This window comes from Bufo bufo, chromosome 4 (assembly GCF_905171765.1).
Source record: "Bufo bufo chromosome 4, aBufBuf1.1, whole genome shotgun sequence".
NCBI classification, from domain to species: domain Eukaryota; kingdom Metazoa; phylum Chordata; class Amphibia; order Anura; family Bufonidae; genus Bufo; species Bufo bufo.
The window spans coordinates 339,600,561-339,626,055 of record NC_053392.1 but is presented as its reverse complement, the minus strand read 5'-3'; the positions used below and the strand labels follow the sequence as shown (position 1 = coordinate 339,626,055).

General features: G+C 42.2%; 1 protein-coding gene across 1 annotated transcript in view; it reads left to right on the top strand.

The window, feature by feature from the left end:
- Positions 1-25,495, top strand: part of REV3L (REV3 like, DNA directed polymerase zeta catalytic subunit) — a 209,996-nt gene that overhangs the window by 148,296 nt on the left and 36,205 nt on the right. Inside the window, exons 13-21 of the mRNA XM_040428881.1 lie at positions 249-4,431; positions 12,010-12,908; positions 14,509-14,591; positions 15,827-15,952; positions 16,892-17,081; positions 19,644-19,749; positions 21,799-21,914; positions 22,531-22,649; positions 25,240-25,358. Of these exons, the coding sequence (XP_040284815.1) occupies positions 249-4,431; positions 12,010-12,908; positions 14,509-14,591; positions 15,827-15,952; positions 16,892-17,081; positions 19,644-19,749; positions 21,799-21,914; positions 22,531-22,649; positions 25,240-25,358 (5,941 nt within the window). The remainder of the gene's footprint in view (positions 1-248; positions 4,432-12,009; positions 12,909-14,508; positions 14,592-15,826; positions 15,953-16,891; positions 17,082-19,643; positions 19,750-21,798; positions 21,915-22,530; positions 22,650-25,239; positions 25,359-25,495) is intronic.

Below are 25,495 nucleotides of genomic sequence, written 5' to 3'. Positions count from 1 at the left end.
CTGAATGTTTATCTTAAATTGTATAATGCAGGTATTTACTGAGCAGTTTTACCTTACCCCCCCCCCATATTACAAAATATTGTTGATGCTGGATACTCTATATCAACAATATGGCCCCCTACCATACAAGCAAACGAGATTGTGTTGTAATTCCAACCTACCGAGCAAGTAGTGCTGTAAGTACATAAGTACCAGTTTGATGTATTTTGACTTAGTAAAAAGTTAAAATTTATTCATTTCTCTCTTAGATAATGCCATGAATAATGAAAGTACACTAACCCACTCCTCTATCATTGCAAAAAGTAAACTGTCAATAAAAACCTCCATCTTTCACAAAGATGCTGCTTCGCTGGAGCCACAGTCTTCTGCTAAAACCGCATTCCAGTGTCAGCACACAAGTGCCCTTTCATCTCCTCATGTGTTAAAAAAAGAGGGCTTAATCGAAGAGCTCTCCCAGTCACCTGTGGAAAAGGGAACTGAACTTTCCATCCACACTTTCACAAATGATAGCACTTACAGTATAAAATATCCAGCACCTTTTAACAATTCTGGTCATTCAGAGATCCTACATAAAGAAGTAGGAATGAATGACATTGTTTCTATTCCAGCAAGTGAGAAGAATGTCTATGAGGATGGGATTTCCTCAGTAAATAGACATCTACAGTGCAGGAAATTCACCAGCATTAGAAAAGAAAAGGATGCTGCTTCCTTTTTACATTTGAACTGGCATGGTAGTGAAGGTACTTTGGACAGAGCTCACCGAAATTTCACAGAACTGAGTAATAACAAAGTTAAAAAAACTGCCGACACAAGCGATAAATGTAATGTCCCACCAAACAGCTTTGCTCATGCAGCCTTAACTGAAAATTTTGATAGGACTGTGGATGGTGATATTAATGAAGGACGCCTTAATAAAATAAAGGTACCATATGAAGAATTTCAGGAACACAAAGCAGAATTGACCGGTGTTAACCAGCAGGTGAACAATTACAAGTTTTTCCCCAGTGTTGTTCTTTCAAACTGTTTGAACCGGCCACAAAAAGCTACAACAATGTCTTGTAAAATTCAGAAGCCTAAGAAACCATCTAGATTAAAGCTCCTTAAAAAGATAAAAGGCTCTGCAAGTAAAGAGCCGTTAAGTGTTGGAGGAGAAGTAGACCGTCTAGAAGATAAAATACATGAAACAAAAAGTGATCTTAATCAAGACCAGCAGCAGTCAATGAAACAAGGCAGTATGGAGTCTTCTGAGGCTGAGGGCTCTGTCGATTTAAATGAAGTCAAACTGGTAAAAGACAGCAGCTATGCTCCTGGTAATGCATGTAGCAAAAGTCCACCTGATGTTGACAGGGTACCATCCTGTGACATTGCAGTCATGATGGAAGATGGCGCATTTCAAGCAAACACTTGTGAAATGAATAGCTTTGAATGTCAATTTCAAGAGGGCAGTGTAGATTCGAACCCTTCATCGTCAGCACTTTATGGAAATAAATATACTTTAAGGGCAAAAAGGAAAGTCAATTTTGAAAGCGAAGATGGGGAGGCAAGCCTGGGCACAAGCAATTCAAAAGTTAATCTACCTCAGTCTGTTGAAGCCAATGAATATACAGGTAATCCTCAAAAGGCACGCAAGCGTAGGAAGATATCGAATAAGTTACCACCAGTAATTATTAAGTATATCATTATTAACAGGTTTAAAGGCCGAAAAAATATGCAGGTAAAAATTGAAAAGTTAGATTCTAGTGAAGCTCTTGTAACATTAACAGATGAAAAACTTGATCTGTATAATAAAATGGCACCGTTAAAAGATTTCTGGCCCAAAGTGCCAGACTCCCCTGCAACCAAATACCCACTACTCCCTGTAGTACCAAAGAAGAAAGATAAGAGGAAAACAAAACCGAAATCTGCTAAGAAAAAGCCTGGGAAGGTCCCAAAGAGGGAAGGTGACATCCTTAATCGACCCCTACCTCCACGTAGAAGAAAAGCTTGTGCTTTTCTTACATCTCCAATGCCATCGTATAATATTGAAACAGAAGATTGTGATACAGACTACAAGGATGTTATGTCAAAATTAGGCTTTCTTACTGAAAGAAGTCCAAGCCCAATACATATGTCTCCTCCACGTTGCTGGTCACCAACAGATCCACAAGCTGAAGTGCTGAAGAGAAGTCCTGTTGAAGAGACTCCTCTCTTTAAAACTTATTCCTTTATTGCAGGAACGAAAGAAGGTGTTTGTACCAAAAAAAGGCAACGAAGAGCTCAGACAAACAAAACAAGGAAAAAGAGTCCTTTAAGTTCTCCCACTGTAAACAAGCAAGGAAACAAAATTAATCAGACTGAGTTGGTCAAAGACAGTAAAAGACGGAAGGGGAAGCCTAGGCAGAAAAGAAGTGAAAAGGCACCAAGGAAACATACGAAAATTAAAGGCAGAGATACAAAAGCAAATAAAACAGCAGGGTCCGAACCATTGGTCCAAGATCAGTCCGGTACCCAAGTAGATGAAACCACAAAACAAATATCTGATACTCATTCAGCAGACTTAACTTTGTCTGGATTTTCTACTGGACATGTACACTCTACACAGCTTACATCCTCCAGCATGCAGGAAGACTTTCAGGAAAACACACAATCTTTCATTAATACAACTGCTTCTGTTAGCTCTCAGAACAATACCATTACTCAAAATGAGACTGTTTCATCATCACCTCCGCCATTAAGTCAAGGCATGGAGTCATTCAAGATAAATAATGCAAAAGCACCAATCCCAAATGTGTTTCAGACAAAGGAATCAAATGCAACTCAAAAGATCCTAGGTTCCATTACTCGCCCCTCTCAGGTAATACAGAATGCACAGTTTACCTTAAAGTGCACTCCTTTTACTCAAGAGGAGGATCCCACAGAAGTACAGAAAAGGCTTTTAGCATCTGTTGTAAAATTACGGGACTCCCAAAGTGTACCTGATGCTATGCTTTTTGAGAAGTTGCAGTCAAAACTTTTACCATGCACAATGAGCAGTCAGCAACAGGTAACTAGTAACCAAGATCAGAACAAGCAAGATCAGAATAAACAAAGTGATTGTTCCTCAGAAAGCCAGTTACCTCGAAGTTCTTTGGTAACTTCTTTAAGAAACCCTATAAAATTGGCAACTTGGGATCAAAAAGGTGAATTGTTTGATGGAACACAATTTATCCCTCATAATTTTAATCAAAACTGCTTGCCTGATATATTTTCTTGCACAAAAACGCTTCAGAACGCTATAAAAACAAATGCGTCACAAGGTATCCTGGATGCACAGTGTGGAATTGCTGTCCTGAAGGAATTGCTTCACAAAAAGCAAGAGAAAGAGACTGCAACTGCATCAGAAGAGACCAGTCCTAAACTCAAAAGCAGTCGGTCTTCTCATTCAGAACCAAAGTGTACTAATAAAAAATCACAATGTGCAACACCCAACAAAAAACCAAGGGCTCCTCGTAACACAAAGCCAAAAGCAGCCAAGACTTTGAAAACTGTGCCAGTTAAACATCCGGCTGATCGCTCTATCAAAAGTTCAACGTCTGATGGAAGTTCTGCAATTTTTGCTGGCTCTGACTTTGAAAGCTGCTATTCACTTGAAGATAGTCTATCTCCTGAGCATAACTACAATTTTGATATCAATGCTGTAGGGCAAGCTGGACTTTGTAGTTTATATACTGGGAGCCAATTTATTCCAGCTGATCAGAATTTACCGCAGAAATTTCTGAGTGATCCCTTCCCTGCTTTTGCTACAGAAAATCTAAAACAGGAGAGCCAACAAACAGAACATTCGAAAGTCCGCAGTGCTTCAGACCATAAAGTGCTTTTGAGACCTAGTTCCCTTAGCCCGGACTTGTTTGAAAAATCTTCCATTAACAATAAGCAAAGCCCTCTTGTTAACCAACTTAAAAATGGATTACTCACTCAAAGTGTTCATCATCCACCCTTAGAGGATGGAGTTTTTACCCACCATTTAGAAAATGTAGAGAATAATAAATGTAGACTGGGTAGCCAAGAACTTTTTAGAAATGCCTCCTTTACTGCAGCACAATCTGAATGGATTCATACAGATACAAGTAATGAAACGAAGGACGCAGCTCTCAAGTCTGTTTCCAGTTCATCTTTTACTGGACTTGCTTCCTCCCCTGAAATTGACTTTGTGGATGGAGATTTAGAACTATACATTTCAAGACATAGTGGTGGATTGACACCCACCCCTGACAGTTCTCCAAGATCCATGAGTTCTCCATCTCAGTCTAAGAATGGCACTGCCACACCTCGGCCTGTGCACATTTTAAAACCTCTAATGTCTCCACCTAGCCGGGAAGAAATTATGGCAACTTTAATGGATCATGATCTGATGGAAACTATTTATCAAGAACCATTCTTCAGCAATCCTTCTGATGCTCCAGTAAAACCAAGGTGAGCATGTCGCAGAAGAAAATACTTTACCAAGATGAATGTTTGTTTATTTTTGCTTCCTTGGGCTGCATATTACTTGCATGATATGTACCTTTTCTATGTTCCACCTATATTTGGAATTTGTACAACTTCTAGGGCAGTTTCTTAAAGGGAATCTATCACCACATACCTCTAAATAAAACCAGCTGATATAAGTGTTTGTCAGCTGAATCTAATGCGGCAATCTTAGGCTAGAGGCGGCCGGACAAAAAATGCAGTGTGCTGTAGTTTCTGTCCGGCCGCCTCTTGGCATGTTTGCCGGACCTCCGGCATGCCCCCATTATAGTGAATGGGGCCAGAGCGGACTTCCGGCGGCACGGTGGGCTAACGTTAGCACGAATCCGGGAGGCTGTTCCCTTGCCAGAACGGCCTTCCGGACCCTGCTGCTGTAAGTGTGAAAGTAGCCTTAGGCTACTTTCACACTCGCGTTTGGTGCGGATCTGTCATGGATCTGCACAGACGGATCCGTTCAGATAATATAACCGTCTGCATCCGTTCAGAACGGATCCGTTTGTATTATCTTTAACATAGCCAAGACGGATCGGTCTTGAACACCATTGAAAGTCGATGGAGGACGGATCAGTTTTCTCAGTTTCGTCAGAAGGACACCAAAACGCTGCGAGCAGTGTTTTGGTGTCCGCCTCCAAAGCGGAATGGAGACCGAACGGAGGCAAACTGATGCATTCTGAGCGGATCCTTTTCCATTCACAATGCATTAGGGCAAAACTGATCCGTTTTGGACCGCTTGTGAGAGCCCTGAATGGATCTCACAAACTGAAAGCCAAAACACCAGTGTGAAAGTAGCCTTAGCCATATACTGCGCATGCACCAAACGCACTGCCACGAAACTTCAGGATTAGGCGCGAGTGCGACTTTATTGCCTGGCCCTGTCCGTTAAAGCAGAGGGGTCGTGGACTAGAAAAAAAATGAGCAGAGCCTCAGGGTGCAACAGTAACGCCCTAGTGGCACCAAGGATCTAATTTGCATATGATTAAAAAGCTGGTTTCTCCACATTGCAGGCATGTATCCAGGTGGGACCAACAGCATTACATTCAACTGACAAGTACACATCTTCCATGTCAGCTAGTTTCATTTAGAAGTATTTGATGACAGATTCCCTTTAAGGTGACCATACACATTAGTCTAAAGTTTATTGAAACTGAATATTTCAGTAACAACAATCATTTGATGGGTGAAATGTAGCAAAAAACAATAACTAGCCAACTGATGACACACTGTTATCGTTTGGAAATGTCATCCTATTTACACTAGTATTTGTCTGTATATGGCGCATACACAATCTATTGTTCCATGAGAGAGCATTCCACACTGACAGGTCCTTCACCCAGTGTCATTGAACAGGTTTGGCCAGTTTGAAGGAATGGACAGTGCGGACTATAATATGCAACAATCATTCACCAGACAGTTGTTTGTTCAACGGTTGTTTAACCATCAACCTACTTCTTATGTGCATGGCCATCTTTACTTTCCAATAAATCAGAAAGACTACTAAAAAAAATTTTTACACATTAAAACAAGGCTCACATTTTAAAGGTAAAGGCCCCCCCTACTCTTTAGACTACTGTCAGCAAAACTCGGTTGACAATCTAATGTGCATGGAGAGCTCCGATTCTCCCCTGACAGATGATGACAGAGGTGAGAAGGATCGGATGTGTTGAGTGACAACAGCCTACTCCCCTCTCCGTGTTGAAGACACATACATGCTCAACCAAGCATGTAAGTCTATGGGGCGGTCTGGAGAGATCGATGTTCGTCTTGTAGCTATTGTAGGTTTAACCCCTTAAGGACCCAGGACGTACCGGTACGCCCTATTTCCCGAGTCCTTAAGGACCCAGGACGTACCGGTACGTCCTGACTTAAGATCTGTATTCCGGCGCCCCAGGGGTTAATTGGAACGGGATTTCGGCTGAAATCATTCAGCCGGCATCCCGTAACAATGCAGGGGGGGTCATTTGACCCCCCCGTATCGGCGATCGCAGCAAACCGCAGGTCAATTCAGACCTGCGGTTTGCTGCGCTTTTTGCAGTTTCCCTGACCGCGGGGATCAGAAACTTTAGAGTGGCTAAAATAAATATTTTTCACCCCCCTTCCCCCTTCCCCTGCACGATTTTATGCCGGAGGGTGGTGCGGGGGGGGGGGGTGTCGCAGGCGGTGGGGGCGTTGCGGCAGGCGGGATCGCGATCCCCCGCCCGCCTCCCCATGAACGATCGTTGGCTTCTAGTGGTTATACCAGGGTGCCAGCACATTGCTGGCACCCTGGTATAAACGGCTGACATCTGTGAAGATGTCAGCCGTTTAACCCTTTCCATACCGCGGTCCGTACGGACCGCTGTATGGAAAAAGTTAACTGTCATCGGTCAGGGAGCTCCCTCCCTCTCCATCGGGGGGCTGCTGTGCCTTTGCAGCCCCCCGATGGAGAGGGAGAGAGCCCCCAGAGAGCCCCCCTCAGCCCCGTGCTTACCCTTCCCCGTCTGCGAAGTTCTGAGCAGACGGGGAAGGTTCCCATGGCAACAGGACGCCTGCTCAGGCGTCCTGCTGTCCATGGTGCTGAACAGATCTGTGCTAAAAGCATAGATCTGTTCAGTGTAAGGAAAATACAGTACAGAACAATATATATTGTACTGCACTGTATTATACAGACATCAGACCCACTGGATCTTCAAGAACCAAGTGGGTCTGGGTCACAAAAATGTAAAAAAAAGTGAAAAAAGTTAAGATAAAAAAAAAAACATTTATCACTGAATAAAAATTAAAAAAATAAAATAAACTACACATATTAGGTATCGCCGCGTCCGTAACGACCTGATCTATAAAACGGTCATGTTACTTTCCCCGCACGGTGAACGCCATAAAAATAAAAAAATAAAAACTATGAGAAAATTGAAATTTTGCCCACCTTACTTCCCAAAAAAGGTAATAAAAGTGATCAAAAAAGTTGCATGTACGCCAAAATAGTACCAATCAAACCTTCATCTCATCCCGCAAAAAATCATACCCTACTCAAGATAATCACCCAAAAACTGAAAAAACTATGGCTCTTAGACTATGGAAACACTAAAACATGATTTTTTTTGTTTCAAAAATGAAATCATTGTGTAAAACTTACATAAATAAAATAAAAAGTATACATATTAGGTATCGCCGCGTCCGTATCGACCGGCTCTATAAAAATATCACATGACCTAACCCCTCAGGTGACCACCGTAAAAAAATAAAAACAAAAACGGTGTAAAAAAAGCCATTTTTTGCCATCTTACGTCACAAAAAGTGTAATAGCGAGCGATCAAAAAGTCATATGCACCCCAAAATAGTGCCAATCAAACCGTCATCTCCTCCCACAAAAAATGAGACCCTACTCAAGATAATCGCCCAAAAACTGAAAAAACTATGGCTCTTAGACTATGGAGACACTAAAACATTTTTTTGGTTTTAAAAATGAAGTTATTGTATAAAACTTACATAAATAAAAAAAATTGTATACATATTAGGTATCGCCGCGTCCGTGACAACCTGCTCTATAAAATTACCACATGATAAAACCTGTCAGATGAATGTTGTAAATAACAAAAAAAAAAAAAACGTGGCAAAAAAGCTATTTCTTGTTACCTTGCTGCACAAAAAGTGTAATATAGAGCAACCAAAAATCATATGTACCCTAAACTAGTACCAACAAAACTGCCACCCTATCCCGTAGTTTCTAAAATGGAGTCACTTTTTTGGAGTTTCTACTCTAGGGGTGCATCAGGGGGGCTTCAAATGGGACATGGTGTCAAAAAAAACAGTCCAGCAAAACCTGCCTTCCAAAAACCGTATGGAATTCCTTTCCTTCTGCGCCCTGCCGTGTGCCCGTACAGCAGTTTACGACCACATATGGGGTGTTTCTGTAAACTACAGAATAAGGGCCATAAATATTGAGTTTTATTTGGCTGTTAACCCTTGCTTTGTAACTGGAAAAAAAATATTAAAATGGAAAATCTGCCAAAAATGTGAAATTTTGAAATTGTGTCTCTATTTTCCATTAAATCTTGTGCAACACCTAAAGGGTTAACAAAGTTTGTAAAATCAGTTTTGAATAGCTTGAGGGGTGTAGTTTCTTAGATGGGGTCACTTTTATGGAATTTCTAATCTAGGGGTGCATCAGGGGGGCTTCAAATGGGACATGGTGTCAAAAAACCAGTCCAGCAAAATCTGGCTTCCAAAAACCAAACCGCGCACCTTTCACTCTACGCCCTACTGTGTGCCCGTACAGTAGTTTACGGCCACATATGGGGTGTTTCTGTAAACGGCAGAGTCAGGGCAATAAAGATACAATCTTGTTTGGCTGTTAACCCTTGCTTTGTTAGTAGAAAAAATGGGTTAAAATTGAAAATTAGGCAAAAAAATTAAATTCTCAAATTTCATCCCCATTTGCCAATAACTCTTGTGCAACACCTAAAGGGTTAACGACGTATGTAAAATCAGTTTTGAATACCTTGAGGGGTGTAGTTTCTTAGATGGGGTCACTTTTAGGGAGTTTCTCCTCTAGGGGTGCATCAGGGGGCTTCAAATGGGACATGGTGTCAAAAAACCAGTCCATAAAAATCAGCCTTCCAAAAACCAAACGGCGCACCTTTCACTCTACGCCCCGCTGTGTGGCCGTACAGTAGTTTACGGCCACATATTGGGTGTTTCTGTAAACGGCAGAGTCAGGGCAATAAAGATACAATCTTGTTTGGCTGTTAACCCTTGCTTTGTTAGTGGAAAAAATGGGTTAAAATGAAAAATTTGACAAAAATATGAAATTCTCAAATTTCCTCCCCATTTGCCAATAACTCTTGTGCAACACCTAAAGGGTTAACAATGTATGCAAAATCAGTTTTGAATACCTTGAGGGGTGTAGTTTCTTAGATGGGGTCATTTTTGGGTGGTTTCTATTATGTAAGCCTCGCAAAGTGACTTCAGACCTGAACTGGTCGCTAAAAATTGAGTTTTTGTAAATTTCTGAAAAATTTCAAGATTTGCTTCTAAACTTCTAAGCCTTATAATATCCCCAAAAAATAAAATATCATTCCCAAAACAATTCAAACATGAAGTAGACATATGGGGAATGTAATGTCATCACAATTTTTTGGGGTATTACTATGTATTACAGAAGTAGAGAAACTGAAACTTTGAAATTTGCTAATTTTTTTCAAATTTTTGGTAAATTAGGTATTTTTTTGTGCAAAAAAAATAATTTTTTTGACTTGTTTACCAGTGTCATGAAGTACAATATGTGACGAAAAAACAATCTCAGAATGGCCTGGATAAGTCAAAGCGTTTTAAAGTTATGAGCACTTAAAGTGACACTGGTCAGATTTGCAAAAAATGGCCTGGTCCTTAAGGTGAAAATGAGCCCGGTCCTTAAGGGGTTAAAGGCACCTTACGGGTAGGCAACACTGTGAATTTGGCAGTGCTATGTGTCTCTCATCTGCAGTCGGCATGTAGCCCTAGATTAAAGCTGCCACCAACATACTACCCACAGAGCTGCAAGGATGCATTCATCCAGGGAAACTTAGGCTATAGAAGTGCATTTGAAAATTGGACTGCTATTGCACAAATTAACTTGCACCAAACAAGCCATATATTTTAACTGCAAAAGTTTACATTTTTTTAAAGAAATCCTTTTAAAGGGGTTGTCTCACTTCAGAAAATGGCATTTATCATGTAGACAAAGTTAATACAGGGCACTCACTAATGGTGTATTGTGATTGTCCATATTGCCGCCTCCTGCTGGCTTGATTATTTTTTTCCATCACATTATACACTGCTTGTATCCAGGGGTTACGTCCACCCTACAATCCAGCAGCGGTGGTCGCGCTTGCACCCTATAGGAAAAATTATCGGCCTCCTTGGGACTAAGATTCCCATGGTCCCCAAGAGGCCGATGATTTTTACCTATAGGGTACAAGCACGACCACCGCTGCTGGATTGTAGGGTGGTTGTAACCACAGTTTATAATGTAATGGAAAAATGAATCAAGCCAGCAGGAGGCGGCAATATGGACAAATACACTATTGAAATTGCAAATAGGTTGGCGCTTTTTCCTATAGTGTGCAAGCATGTCCACCGCTGCTGGATTAAAGGGTGGTCTTAACCCCTGGAAATGAGCAGTGTATAATGTGATGGAAAAATTAATCAAGCCAGCAAAGGAAGCAATATGGACATGGTACCATTGTAAGAATGTGTTACTTAGATTTCCAACAGATTGTTCTATTACTAAAACCTTTATTGTATGGCATCACATTCTTTGTACTATGGAATAGTTTTTATTTTAAATAAAAAAGAAAATGCATGCTAGAATAATTTACTGTATGTTTTGCCCTGTAAGACGCACCTAGGTATTTTTTTTTTCCAAAATTGTAAAAACAATAATGACTACGCACCTAGGTTTTAAAAAAGGAAAATATTTTTAATCAGACCTCCAATGTTAATAAGACCCCCGAGTCAGACCCTCAATATTATTAAGACCCCTATTCAGACCCCCATGTTAATCAGACGTAAGCTCAGAGAAAAAAATATAAAAATAAACTCACCTCTGCTGCTTCGACACTCCTGAGATGCAGAGCTCCTCCTACTCTTCCTGCCGCTCTGTGCTATGACCTGACATTACACAGCATTAGGTCACAGAGCGCTGACGTCCTCATGCTGTGCGCAGGTCATAGCGTGCAGCCGACGAGGACTAGGAAGCGATGGTTACATACCCAGCACAGGGAGCATTCGCCGCTCCTCCGTTCTCCTGTTCTAATGAGCACTTCCATAATAGAGCGCTTATTAGTATTCTCCCCATAAGACGCACTGAAAGTTTTCCCCCACTTTTGGGGGGGAAGTGCATCTTATAGGGCAAACAATACAGTATATATTTATGTCTTGGACTTTTTTCTCACTCTGCTCCTTTCACACGAGCGAGTATTCCGCGCAGGTGCAATGCGTGATGCGAACGCATTGCACCCGCACGGAATCTGGACCCATTCATTTCAATGGGGCTGTGTACATGCGCGTTGGTTTTCACCCATCACTCTTGCGTTGCGTGAAAATCGCAGCATGTTCTATATTCTGTGATTTTTCACGCCACTCTGGCCCCATAGAAGTGAATGGAGCTGCGTTTTTCACGCATGGTTGCTAAGAGATGTTGTTTGTATACATTCAGTTTTTTATCAAAAAACGCATCAAATCGCCTTGCACCCGCATGTTAAAAATTGAACGCGATCACAGGCAAAACTTAATGACTTTGCCTGCGAAATCGCGCATTTTTCACTGAAGGCATTCGCAACGCATCTGGACCTAATCCAGACACGCTTGTCTGCAAGGGGCCCTATTGTGAGGGTGCCAAGAAGCCACCATTCATGATTCCTCTCAAATCTGAGGAATGTATTGAGTAATCTAAAGGTTTGTTCTCTTAAGAACCTCGGTAGTCTGAGGAGCAAATACTTGATTTCTGTTGCTTAATGCTTACTTCAACCATATATAATTATATATTTTTTTATAATTGTTGTACAGAGAGGTTGGAGGCCGCATTCTCACCGTTGAGACAAAGCTAGCAAATAATCTTCCTGAGTTTGAAGGGGATTTTTCAATGGAGGGACTAAAGCTGTGGAAGACTGCTTTTTCAGCAATGACACAGAACCCTAGGCCAGTGTCGCCCATTCGAATGAACAGATTGCTCATAGAGCAAGAGAAGCATAAACCAAGTCCTGATGATGATATAAAGCTGGTGATCATGCCATGTAAAAGCGCACCTGCTCCCGAGAGGGTTCAACTATGGCTTCAGGCAAAAGAACTGTATGAATGCTCTAAGACCTCAAGTAAAGTTCCTTTAATCGAAGAGACAGAAGATGATAAAAATACCAAGACTGCTCCAGTGCCCATCGGCTGCAATAGCTTGCCTCCAAAGGAGGTACAGATTTTATTGGCACAGCCTGCTAGTTTAGAAGATCAGCCAGGGCACAGAGAAAAAGTAAAGATCCATATCGCCAGCCCTCCTTCTTCCCTTCCGGATTCAGACTGTGGTGAAGTCGAAGGGTTAACTGATTCACCGCCTGTAGAAGCGGACATTGAATCAAGTGAAAGGACTAATGAAAATGAAATGTCTGATAGTTCTCTATCCCCTGCGTCGCCACTGTTGACACCTTGGCAGAACCTTGCGTGTGCAGATGATAAACCATCTCCTGAGGACTGCAAGGACTGGGTAGAAGAGAATATGATTTCATCCCCAAATGAATGTAAGGAGGCTGTGAGGAGTGTGAAAAGCGAAGTAAGAGCATCAACACCTTCCCCTCCTCCAAGGACACAGAAAAGACACAAGTCCAAACATGTCTGTCTACATAGTACACCGGTCATTGACAGGAGGATTGGAGCAGCATCCCCTGAGTTGCTATCACTTACTCCAGTGACATCTGGTATGTAGTCCCAAGTAACTAATGTAAAAATGGAGCAATTCGTACAGATTATAAAGTTGCTTAAATAGCAACTGCGTTTTATCACCATTTTAGTGAAATGATTCTAGGTGTAAAGTTGTAACTTGTGATCCTGGACTGATTCTGACTTAGTCCTTTATGCACACAGTCATAGGCCCCCAGTGTCCGTGCTGTAGACCTCAACGCATGGGCACCCTCCCTGTGAACGCCATCTGCAGATGCAGAACCGTTCCCTTGAATGAGTCCGCAATCTGTTCGCTTTGCAAAAAAGTAGGACATGTAAAGAAAAATTGTGCTGAGGCACGGACAGAAAGCCAACAGAAGTGCTCCGTTGGCTTCCGTTCCGTGCCTCCACACCGTATCTGGCTGATTGCGGACCCATTCAAGTGAATGCGGTCCACAATATAGGCACAGACCACCTACGGTCATGTGCATGAGGCCTTAGTCTGTATTCTAGTTCAGAGCTGCAATCACAATACTGCTGGCCTCGGAGCTGAGGACACTCCTTGCTGGCTCAGTATCTTCAAAGCTTACTTCAGTGATTTGCATCCTGGGAAGTGTAATTTTTATGCCAGGGACGGTAGAGTTGAAAACTGCCAAGGGGATGTCCGTCAGGAAGCTTTGGGCTGTTTCCAGTTGCAACCAGCAGAATTGTAAATACTGCTTTACTTGGCACCAGAATCAGAGGGGTCCCAAGACCCCTAAGCAGACAGAGGTAGATCAAGATGATGGCACTTGAATATTTGTGTAAGTAGCGGTTTCTTTTCAAGCCATTAGGACTGAGCTGGTCTAGAAAGGGACCCCAGTTTTCCCAACAGGTGAAGGTCCCAGAGGTGGAACATTTCAGACTTTTTACACTTGAATACCATCAATGATGATTTGTAGTTCAAGTACGGCCTGGCAATTAGTGCTGAGCAGCATGCGGACCCTGCAGCCTTAGAGTCCAGCCACATACTATTAAGTGGGTTGTCCCCCTGAAATGATGTCATAGTGATGGCTCAGTATGGCTGTGCCCATGCCATGATTTGCACTTGCCAGCTGTTTAATATCCTGGATGTAAGGATCAGGATCAGTGTTGGCATCAGCCCTAGCCATTTAACCCCTTAGGCTAGGTGTACACGACGACGTCGCGCGATAGATAGGGCACAACTACACTGCAACATTTGTCGCATCAATGTCGCGTGACAATTTTTATAATGATAGTCTATGGTGTCGCAATGCGACATGCTGCGACGCGACAGTCACAGAAAAATCCATCTCAGTGCGACACCATAGACTATCATTACTATCATTGCTGCAGTGCGACACCATAGACTATCATTACAAAAATTGTCGTGCAACAAATGTCGTCGGGTAGACCTAGCCTTAAATGCCTCAGTCTATGCTATGAGTTGCTATGGCAGGCAGGGGCTTAACAGCGGATCCCAGGTCTCCCATGTTACTGTGCCTACACTACAGAAAAAAAAACCACATGGAAAATTTAATGCAATTGAGCAGTGTAAAATTGTGTGATCATCTTTGTTTCTTTTCTATAGTGTGCTTTTTATTGGCTAGATCCTTACATGTTCATTGTATCTTCTAGAAACTCGATTTCCAAAGATGAGTCAGAGAAGAGGAGCAAACCCTGATAAGCTGCGGCGAGTCCTGCTAACTACTCAGTTGAAGGTAGGCATAGTACACATTACAATCATGACTGCCCTCAAAAATACAAATTATCCTTTACAGCCAGAGCCACCTTCAAAGTGAGCCGTACAGTTCCAATAACAGTAACGCAGTGCAGTCTATGGTGTCAGATGCCAAGCTGCTGTGATATCATATTCTTACAATTTCTGACTTTGGTTTCAGTTGATTACGGTAATTTATTAATGTAGTTTGTGTCCGGGAACCAATCAGCATGAAATGGTGCTGTGCCTATTGTCACTTTAAGGCCCCTTTCACACGAGCAAGTATTTCGCGCGGGTGCAATGCGTGATGCGAACTCATTGCGCCTGCACGGAATCCGGACCCATTCATTTCAATGGGGCTATGTACATGTGCGTTGGTTTTTCACGCATCAATTGTGCGTTGCGTGAAAATCGCAGTATGTTCTATATTCTGCGATTTTCATGCAACGCTGGCCCCGGATGGTTGCTAAGAGATGTTATTTGTATACATTCAGTTTTTTATCACGCACGTGCAAAATGAATTGCACCCACGCAATAAAAACTAAACGCGATTGCAGGCAAAACTAAATGACTGAAATCGCGCATTTTTCACTGAACGCATTCGCAACCCATCCGGACATGCTCGTCTGCAAGGGGCCTAAAGGGTCATTCCCATCCTATTATGTGAAAGCTTCTCTCCAGGATATTCCTTCACTTGATATTCAAACGTATTGGCGTTGGTTTAGGGCTGCATCCCTTTCACGGTTTGTCCCCTGCACAGCAGCGCTCCCAACCATCCGCTGTGCAGGGAACGACAGCACCCATTTACCTCTACTCAGCCTGTGGCCAGGGGTGCTGCTTTCCAGGGAAAACTTTATTCTCAGGGTTGGCCGTGGCATCACATTCTAAGATGGGAAAAACCTCTTTACTGCAGTTATACTGTTAATGACCCTATAATTCCTGCCCTTTGCCAGTGATCTTTATGTCTTCTAATATATTATTGTATTGAGGTATCACCGAAAGTGTGTAGGATACAGGCTAGATGGCATGCGCCTATATCCAGAGTGTGCTTTGTTCTGGTTTTAAAGACCAAAGAAGCTTTTTTGTACGCCTTACTAGAGCAGATAAGACACCAAGCAGTGCGTCTGCTCGGCTTGTACTGTACCGTCTGATTGCTAGAATGATGTAAATTAACCTCCGCATTTTATGTCTTTGTATATGAGTTGATGCTTTTCCATCCTGCTTTATTATTCATAGAATCAGTTTGCTGCCATGGCTGATGTGAAGAAAGAAAACTCTCAGATTGAAGGTCCTTCTCTAAATAATTCTTATGGCTTCAAAGTCAGTGCACAGAATTTACAAGATGCAAAGGCCTTGCATGAGGTAAGATGTAAAGCCACAGAGGATGAACACCCAGCAAATATCAAGCTGGAGACACAGTATAATGGTTATGGTGAAAGACTTGAGAGTCCACTTTTCAACCAATGCTTTCTCCTGATATATATACGCTCTACTCCCCCTACCATTAACGGGGTTTCATAGATTTTGATATTATCAGGATAGGTCATCAGTATCAGATCAGCGTGGATCTGGCTTCTGGCACCCCTGCTGATTTGATGTGTGAAGAGGGTATGGCGCTCCTCGCAGCTTACCAAGCACAGCCAGTGACCTCGCATTGATTGGCTACGTGGCCTCTGCACAGTGCAGTCCCATTCAAAGGAATGGGGCCGAGCTGAGATGCTGTCCGTTGGACAGCACTGTACTTTATAAGCTGCAAGGAGGCTGCGGCACTCACTGAAGCACCTTAGCCCCTTCAACTTGCCAAGTCCTAATAATAACCTGTCCCGAGGATAGGTCATCGATATTAGAATCTCGGAAACCCCTCTAAGACATCCAGTCGTATCCTGTATATGGTGATGATTGGTTAATGGAAAGGCAAAGGCATCCTTTAACAAATTCAGTGTTATTAGTTAAAGGGGTAGTCCCATCTCAGACAATGAGAGCACATCACTAGGATATGCCCCCATTGTCTGATAGGTGCGGCCCCATAGAAATGAATGGGAGCAGTGGGCACACAAGCACTGTTTGCTCCCATTCAATCCTTTGCCGCTCTGTTCAGTGTAGGTGCGGGTTCCACAGGTGGGACCCACACCTATCAGACAATGGTGGCATATCCTAGTGATATGCCCCCATTGTTTGAGATAGAAAAACCCCTTTAATTGTACAGTCTATTCAGTAACATGGTTATATTAGCATCATACAGTTCCTTCCAGTGTAGAACTACCTTGTCTGTGCCATAATTTGTGTCCGTTTTTCTTACAGGTGCAGCACCTAACACTCATGTGCATGGAATTACATGCAAGAACTCGAAGAGATTTGGAGCCAGATCCTGAGTTTGACCCCGTCTGTGCTGTGTTTTACTGTCTGTCATCAGACTACCTGCTCGCAGGCAGTGACCAGAAAGAAATGACTGGTGCGATTGTGATTGCACAAGAAACATCCGCTGATAAAGGTGTTAACATCCACATGAATATTTTTATTTATCGATAGTTTTACTTTCAGTAGTTTACCAAACAATTCAGTCTGCCAATTACAGTGATCATCCATTTGTAGATTATGAAGACCCATAACTTTGGGAAAGAAAAAAAAATAAAAACTACCACGGGGGGTGGCGCCCCCAGGTGGTGAGTTTGAACCGTGCACCACCGCCCTTTTACCATGTGCTTTTAATCAGAAAGATTGTATAGCTGTATTCTACTTTGTCCATATTGCAGGCTGACAGCCTGGGAGAGGCATGTGTAGGATATAGCTGGGTGCTACTTTGCCCAGATTGTAGGCTGTAAGCCCAGGAGAGGCATGTTAGAGTAGGCGCCATCTGATGAGAAGCCACCTTATCGTCTGGTAGATGGGCCCGACATATTTTGGATCAATTATATGCGCAAAGAGCTTCTAACTGCCCTTGCAGTAAGTATGGCCACCAAGCAGTATTTGCTTATATCTTTGTGCAATTGACTAGCAGTGTGCTGTTACCTGTAGTTCTACTGACCCATAACTTTGGTCTGTCATATACAATAAACTTCCCTCAACATTGCTTGTAATTATCCCTATTATTCCCGCAGCACGGATAATGACCTAGTTGTCATTAAGGGTGCCCGTACATTTGCATTTGTGAGATAATTTGAAATGGTGCTTCATTAGTGTAACTAGTGTAAAATCCCTTGGCTGCTACTCTTTTACACACATAAATGCTTCTCTAGATTAAGTTCATGGGCATCATATGTGCTCTATACTTAAGAATCAGGCCCAAGGCTAATTTCAGTCCGCGATACACACTCTGTGTGAGCGCTGCATTTCCCAGACCAAACACTGCTCCTCTGACAGAGCTTATGATGCTGTAAATTCATGCCTGACCACTGGTCTACTGCACTATACTGACATAATTCTGTAATTACAGTACAGAAGACCTGTGGTCAGGCATGAACACACAGCATTAGAAATTATTACGGTGCTCTGAGTTCAGGTTAGAGGGAACAATGTTCAATCCAGGAAAGGCAGCCATCACATGGAGCGTGTTTCCCGGACTGAATACACTTGGGTGAAATTAGCCTTAGTCTTCCTTGGGATAAGACCACACATAGTTTCCACAGTGCAAATGAAAACTGCCACTAAGGGTCCATTCACACGTCCACAATTCTGTTCCACATTTTGCGGACGCATTCATTTCTAGGGGACCGCACGATGTGCTGCCTGGATCCGGAAATGCGCACTTCCGGGTCCGCATTTCCGTTCCCGAAAAAAATAGAACATGTCCTATTGTTGTCCGCAATTGCGCACACGGTTAGGCATATTCTATTATAGTGACGGCGATGTGCGGTCCGCAAAATGTAGAACGAACATTGCCGGTGTCCATGTTTTGCGGATCCGTGGATCCGCAAAACACACACGGATGTATGAATGGACCCTAATAACTAGACTTTTGAAATTGATCGGCCATATGATTTTTCTGCTAAACAGCAGTCTGACTGTTAATGGTCATGCAGTTTTGAAGGTTAAACTCGATTTATCTGCAGTTTGAAGTCTTCAGCCACATCTTAGCTGATCTTTCTCGCCCCGTGGCTGCTCCATGTGGCCTTTCCTATAGCAGTGATGCTACTTTGTGCAGTGTAAAACAAGTTAATGTAGTAGCAGATGTGAAGGATCAGCATTCATTGAGATTGTGAGGTGCTTCTGATAGTTTGTGGTTACAGAAGGGCATTTAGTCACTGACAGACAGAAATTCATGTATTTATCTCAAATGGAGAAAAAGTGACAATATCCACAATCTATTTGTCTCTTACCACCCCAGGTGGTCAGTTACTTCCGCCATAGTCCTGTCTTTACAAGGCGCTCTTCATGTGTTCCCTGCATGCGGAGGCATCAGGATCTGGATTGTTCCTACGCACACAGGGTGGACGTCCGCATCCCTCCTCTCCAGATTTTCCTCCACAATAGTTGTAGTCTACATAGAAATATTGGGACAGAGGACTAAGTGGAAACTGAAAGCCCCCCCCACATACTCAAAATAAATAATCTTGGTTAATCCGGTGTTCAGACCCTTTTCCATATTTTTTCACCTGACAGATTCCTGTTGGTACAAGTCCTTTGGGGTTTACAATGCTTCCGGCTAAAATGCTATGTCATTTTTTCAATATTTCCCACATGTTCATTTAAACGTGGTTTTCATTTCTTGCCAGTTCTTCCAATATCTTGATCCGAACAGCTGCATTGTAAGAGTATACAACGGAGGTGCAATGTAGTGGTTTATCTACAGTGTAGTTCATATGGAGCAAAACCCCTCCTATGTTTTATTTTGGGGGGGTTTTAGAGTCAGAACTTTGCAGCTCCAGTAAGGGGAAAACACTTTTAAAGTATTGCATTTTTTTTCTTTTTCTCCTGATCTAGATGTACTGAGTGATCCTTTATTGACCATTTTCCATGTATTAAACTGTCTTCATAAAATTCATGGATGGCTTTGTACTTGCCTAAGGCCTAAGCTGCATTTCTAAAGTCTGTTTTCCTGGATTGAATTTTTCAGATGCCAGGAGACCTTTATTGACCAGATCTGGAGTGACAGGCTTCCAAACGACATATGCTACTGATGAAAAAGAACTGTTTGAACAATTGATCCGCTTAGTTAGGAGGTATGCCCTGTTCTCCTACCAAGAGAAATGGAAAACTGGTCCAGTCCCAGTTCATCTTCATAACTTTAAAACCTTTAATTTGTGGTCCACACTTCAGAACGCTTATACTTGGGGTCCCATACGTGGAAATCTGGACCTCATTTAGGGTATAATCACTCGTACCAGTTGAGATGCTATTAAAACTGCATGAAAGCCACATTGGGAAAAGAAAGAACTTGAATTTTTGCCATGGCTTTTGATGCAGTTTTTACAATTGAGACACATTAAGTACAATTGTTTCACCAGTAAAACCTCAACCACATTGAAAACGGCCGAAAAAACGCCTTTTTCCAATGTGGTTTTAATGTGGTTTTAATGTGGTTTTAATGGCACCTTAACCAGTACGCGTGATATGCCCTTAAACACCTCTGAAGTTGTATTCTTTAAATAATTTCATACTCCTTGTTTCTGGAAATTTGACACATGAGAAGACTTTCTCTGACACGTCTGCTAAGTAGACTTGCCTGTACTTTCCATGGCATTTCTTACTTGATATCACACTGAAGTTTAGAACTGCCCAATCTGTATAGATATGCATGAATATACCAAGGATGGATCAGCTCACCATTTACCGATTGCCGTTCCAGTGCACAGAAAAAACCTCAACATGCCAGTGATCATCAGAGTGAGAGAAAGATAAATCCAGCAATTGTGTTGTCCGTAAAACATAACCTTTTTAGATGTTTTGGAATAAAGGCAACCTGAGTGCTGGATTAATCTTTCTTTCATTTATTAGGGACAAATGATTATAAATGAAACATTCACAATCAAAGATGCATTTTAGCTCAAATTTCAGTCACCTCCAGATTAGCTTGGTAAGGGAAGTGAGAAGCCTGCAGAGTTGCCACTTGTTACAGTTAGAGACTGACCCAGTGGTCACCCAAGTGCCATGGCCCCTTCCAACAGCTGACCGTGAGGATGCAAGGAGTCAGACCCCCACCCATCAAATATTGATGACTTATCCTGAGGTTAGGCCTTCAAAATGTAACTCCCAGAAAACCCCTTTAAAACACAAAGGAGAAGATTTACTAATGTTTTACGCCACAAAGGTGACATGAAAAAGTCACAAATTGTGACGTACACCTAAGGGTACTTTCACACTAGCGTTTTTCTTTTACGGCATAGAGTTCCGTCCTCAGGGCTCTATACCGGAAAAGAACTGATCAGGCATATCCCCATGCATTCTGAATGGAGAGAAATCCGTTCAGGATGTCTTCAGTTCAGTCTTTTTGACTGTTCAGGACGGAGATAATACCGCAGCATGCTACGGTTTTATTTCCGGCCAAAAATCCAGAACACTTTAATTTTTTTCCATAGGAATGTATCAAAATACCTCAATGCCGAATGCGCAGACCAAAAAAAAGTGAAAAAAATAAATGCCGGATCCATTTTTCCAGATGACACCGGAAAGAAGGATCCGGCACTTCAATGCATTTGTAAGACGGATCAGGATCCTGATCAGTCTTACAAATGCCATCAGTTGGCATACGTTTTGCCGGATCCGGCAGGCAGTTCCGGCGACGGAACTGCTTGCCGGATCACTCTGCCGCAAGTGTGAAAGTAGCCTTATTTGCACCATAAGTTGGAACTTTTAGTGCTTCTTGACACTTTCATAAAGTGGAGGGAAGGATGGGGCCTCCACATCCTGCCGGATATACCATCATTTACACCACTAACTGCCATCAATTATTGCTGAAATGTACCCCAGCCTCTAGCTGGGTTAGATTTGAGTTTCTGGTGCACGTGGTGCTAGAGATACCCCTATTTGCCTGTTAATAAATAAGGTGCATCTCACTCCAGCGCACAGGAGATCAAGATTGGCATACATTACCCCCAAAGTATATTGGAAAGTTGTAGAAATTTTCGCCTGTACAGTGATTAATCCTTAAAGTCCTTCATAATAATAAGTTCCACCGCGCAATGACTCATTTGTTCATTTCCAATAGTCGATGACCTTCTGATGTTGCTGTTGTGGGGATAACTTCTAATATGCTGTCCTTTACTTTTCAGATATGACCCTGATATTTTGCTAGGATATGAAGTCCAGATGCACTCCTGGGGTTATCTTTTGCAGAGGGCATCAGCCCTTAATGTGGATCTCTGCCAGCAAATGTCCAGAGTACCTGGTGCGTTGACAATAGTGCAGAGTAGATTCAGAAAGGTCTTTGTAATAATGTGTAATGAGTTAATAGTGAAACTAATTTTGGTATTCGGACAGTTATTGTGTCCTATATATTGTACTGTCAAATGTAATATACGTATATGGGGCACCTTTAAAGGGCATCTGTCAGTACATTTGTACCTATGAAACTGGCTGACCTATTGCATGTGCGCTTGGCAGCTGAAGGTATCTGTTGGTGCCATGTTCATATGTGCCAGGATTGCTGAGAAATATGATGTTTAATATATGTAAATGATTCGCTAGGAGCAATGGGGGCGTTGCCGTTATATCAAGAGACTCTGCAACTGCTGTGCCCTCTGCACTTTTATTGACAGAGCCAGGCGTGATGACATTTACACTGCCTGACCCTATCAATCAAAGTATTGCTGTGCTGAGGTGGACACACATGCTTAGTTCCAGCTTCCACCGAAGCTGTGACAGTTGCAGGGAGAGAGCTGTTGCAGAAAGGACATGCCCCCTTTACCCCCACTTTACACCCCTTTATCAGGACCTCAGTATATATCTTTGAAACAGTTTGTGCTATTTGTAATAATCACTTCTCTCTTCATTCTTCATTTTAGCGGATACATATGAGAACCGATTTTCTGCGGACAAAGATGAATATGGTGCTGAAGCTATGAGTGAGATAAATATAGTTGGTCGGATTATATTAAATGTTTGGAGGATGATGAGACCTGAGGTATTGCCCAAGTTTTTATACTATTATTTCTTGCACAAGTCTGCTCATGAATGGTAATGGGCTGTACTATCTGGCACTTCCATCATTTTCGGTATTCTGCTCCTCACAGTGGTGTGAAAGGGGCCATATAGTAGCTTATTTTGTATTAACATTTTATTTTGGCCTTTCTCTGTAAAGTTTTTCTACCTTTTCTAGGGATTTTCTGAGACTTTTTTTATACTGATGACCTATCCTCTGGGCCCCTCCGCTCACCAATGACAGCATCGTACATTATATAGCCGCTGTGTTTGGTATCGCAGCTCAGCCCCATTCACTTCAGTGGGACTGAGCTGAGCCTAGGCCATGGGACCGATGAAGATGATGTCACATGGCCTAGGAAAAGCTGGAGAAGGCAGTGCCTCTACTGAGAGTGCCGGTGCCTTTTCAAATAGCTGATCGACGGGGGTCTTGGGTGTTGGACCCCCATGATCATATAATGATGACCTATTCAGAGGATAGGTTATCTGTATAAGGGCCCATGCAAACGACCATATGTTTGGTCTGTATTTGATCCGTATTCATTTTAATGGGGCAAAAGATGTGGACAGCACATGGTGCGCTTTCTGCATCCATATGTCCATTCCGTGCCCCCGCAAAAAAGATAAAACGTGTCTTGTACTTGTCCGTATTTTAGACAATTATAGCACATTTCTGCAGGAGTTAAAAAAAAGAAATGGCGGCATGCACTTGACCGGTATCTGTGTTTTGTGGACCGCAAAATGGATACAGTCCGTGTGCATGTGCCCTAAAAGTCTCGAGAAACCCCTTTAATATGCTTTATTATTTGCCACCTCTCTTTAACCCTCTAACAGTGATATTAAAATGATAAAAACCTTCCTAAAATGGCACTTTTTATTGTAGATTTTGTATTATAGTTGGTGTACAATTCAGGTGACTAAAGAGGTTTTCCGGTAGTAGGTCATCAGTATCTTATCGGTGGGGGTCCACCTCTGGGCACCCTCCCCCCTCCATCAGCTGTTTGAAGAGGCCACGGCTTGTGTGCTTTGTGTGGTCTCTTCCTAGGCCAGTAACATCACGTTCATTAGTCACATGGCCAACGTGCAGTTTAGTCCCATTCGAGTAAATAGACTGAACTATAATACCAAGCATAGCTGCAAGCAGCTGATTGGTGGCGGTGTCAGACCTCCACTGGTCAGATATGCATGACCTATGCTGAGGATGGATTTTCAACACTGTACTCCCAGAAAAAGCCCTTAATGATGTGACTGTTAGCCTTAAAGGGTTTCTCCAAGATTTATATTTAGATATCCTATCCTCATCAGTACAAGATCGGCAGGGGTGTAACTCCCTGTACTGCTGCCGATCAGCCTTTTGGGGAGGCTGCAGCACTCTGGTGAAGTGAATGCTGCAGCTTCCTCGCAGCTTACCAACTGCAGCGCTGTACCTTGGCTGTGCTTGATATTGCAGCCCAGGGGGCCCATTTACTTGAATGGGGCTGAGCTGCAAATAGGCTATATGAACGGATATGACATCAAGTGCTCACGAAGTGCAGTGGCTTTTTCGTACAGCTGATCGGTGGGGGTGCAGGGAGTCGGACCCCCGTCGATTTGATATTGATGACCTATCCTGAGGATAGGCCATCGGTAAGTAAATCCTGAAAAAACCTTTAAGGACCAGTAACATTTTTTCCCCTCTGTGGTCCAGTTGTCATAACTTTATTTTTTTCTTTAGTGTAGCTGTATGAGACCTTGAATTTTTTACGGGACGCAACGTTTTATTGCAGGATAGTTTGTAGTTTTCATTGGTACCATTTTTGATTTGCTTTATTTTTTGATTTTGGTAGTTGAGATGAATAGAAAATAGCAATTCTGGTTTTTGTCTCCCATACATTTTGTCTACGGCCATATTACCTATAGGTTTACATTAAGGTAGATACTGTAAATGGTGAGCGGTGACTCTCATTTGCACTATACTTGGGTTCTGTCATTAAAAGTGGTTGCACATGACATTTGTTATTTTTTTTAAAAGATTTAAAGATTTTTGTGCAGTGTTACTTCTGTCAGGGGGTAGAGTAGACTCAGTAGCCTATAATCTGGTTTAGAATTGTGAGTGGGAAATGTTATTGAAAGCTCAAATATTGCACCAAGTTTATCAAACTTTTTGTAAAAGTTAAAACTCACCAGAAGCATTACATTAAAAAATGTCAGGATGATAAATCCCCCCCCCCCCCCAGAAAAAAGTTTTGGAATATTAACTTTGTTTTGTATTTGTCCTATTTAAATGCATTATGTAAAGAAATATAGAATGCAGCATTTCAGTTCACTCTGTACTCAAGAGGTGGGAAAAGGTAAGTAAATTTAGCCGTCTCTTGATTCATATTCATTCCAAGGTATTAAACTTCAAAAATGATTTACTGATGACATTATGTAGGCTTTTAGTGTCCTCTACAGCCCATAGGGGTGAAGGAAAATGCCTCAGCGTTCCCCTAAATGCATCCCATGCAGATCTACCTTTATGTAGATGCTTAAAATCTATTAAATGCAAGAGCATTTGAGTTATTTTTTGTAACTTTTTTTTCATTATTTTGTAGGTTGCTCTGACTAATTATACATTTGAAAATGTGGCCTTCCATGTTCTTCACCAAAGGTTCCCACTTTTTACTTTTCGAACATTATCAGATTGGTTTGATCATAAATCTGATGTTTACAGGTAATTTTCTATTAATGATAAATGTGGCAAATTCTTTATTAGGGGAGATTTATTAATACTGGTGAATCAAACGCCACAAGATGGCACAGGCCATACTTATTATAAGGAGATGAAGACTTTTAGTCTGAAGGCCTTCT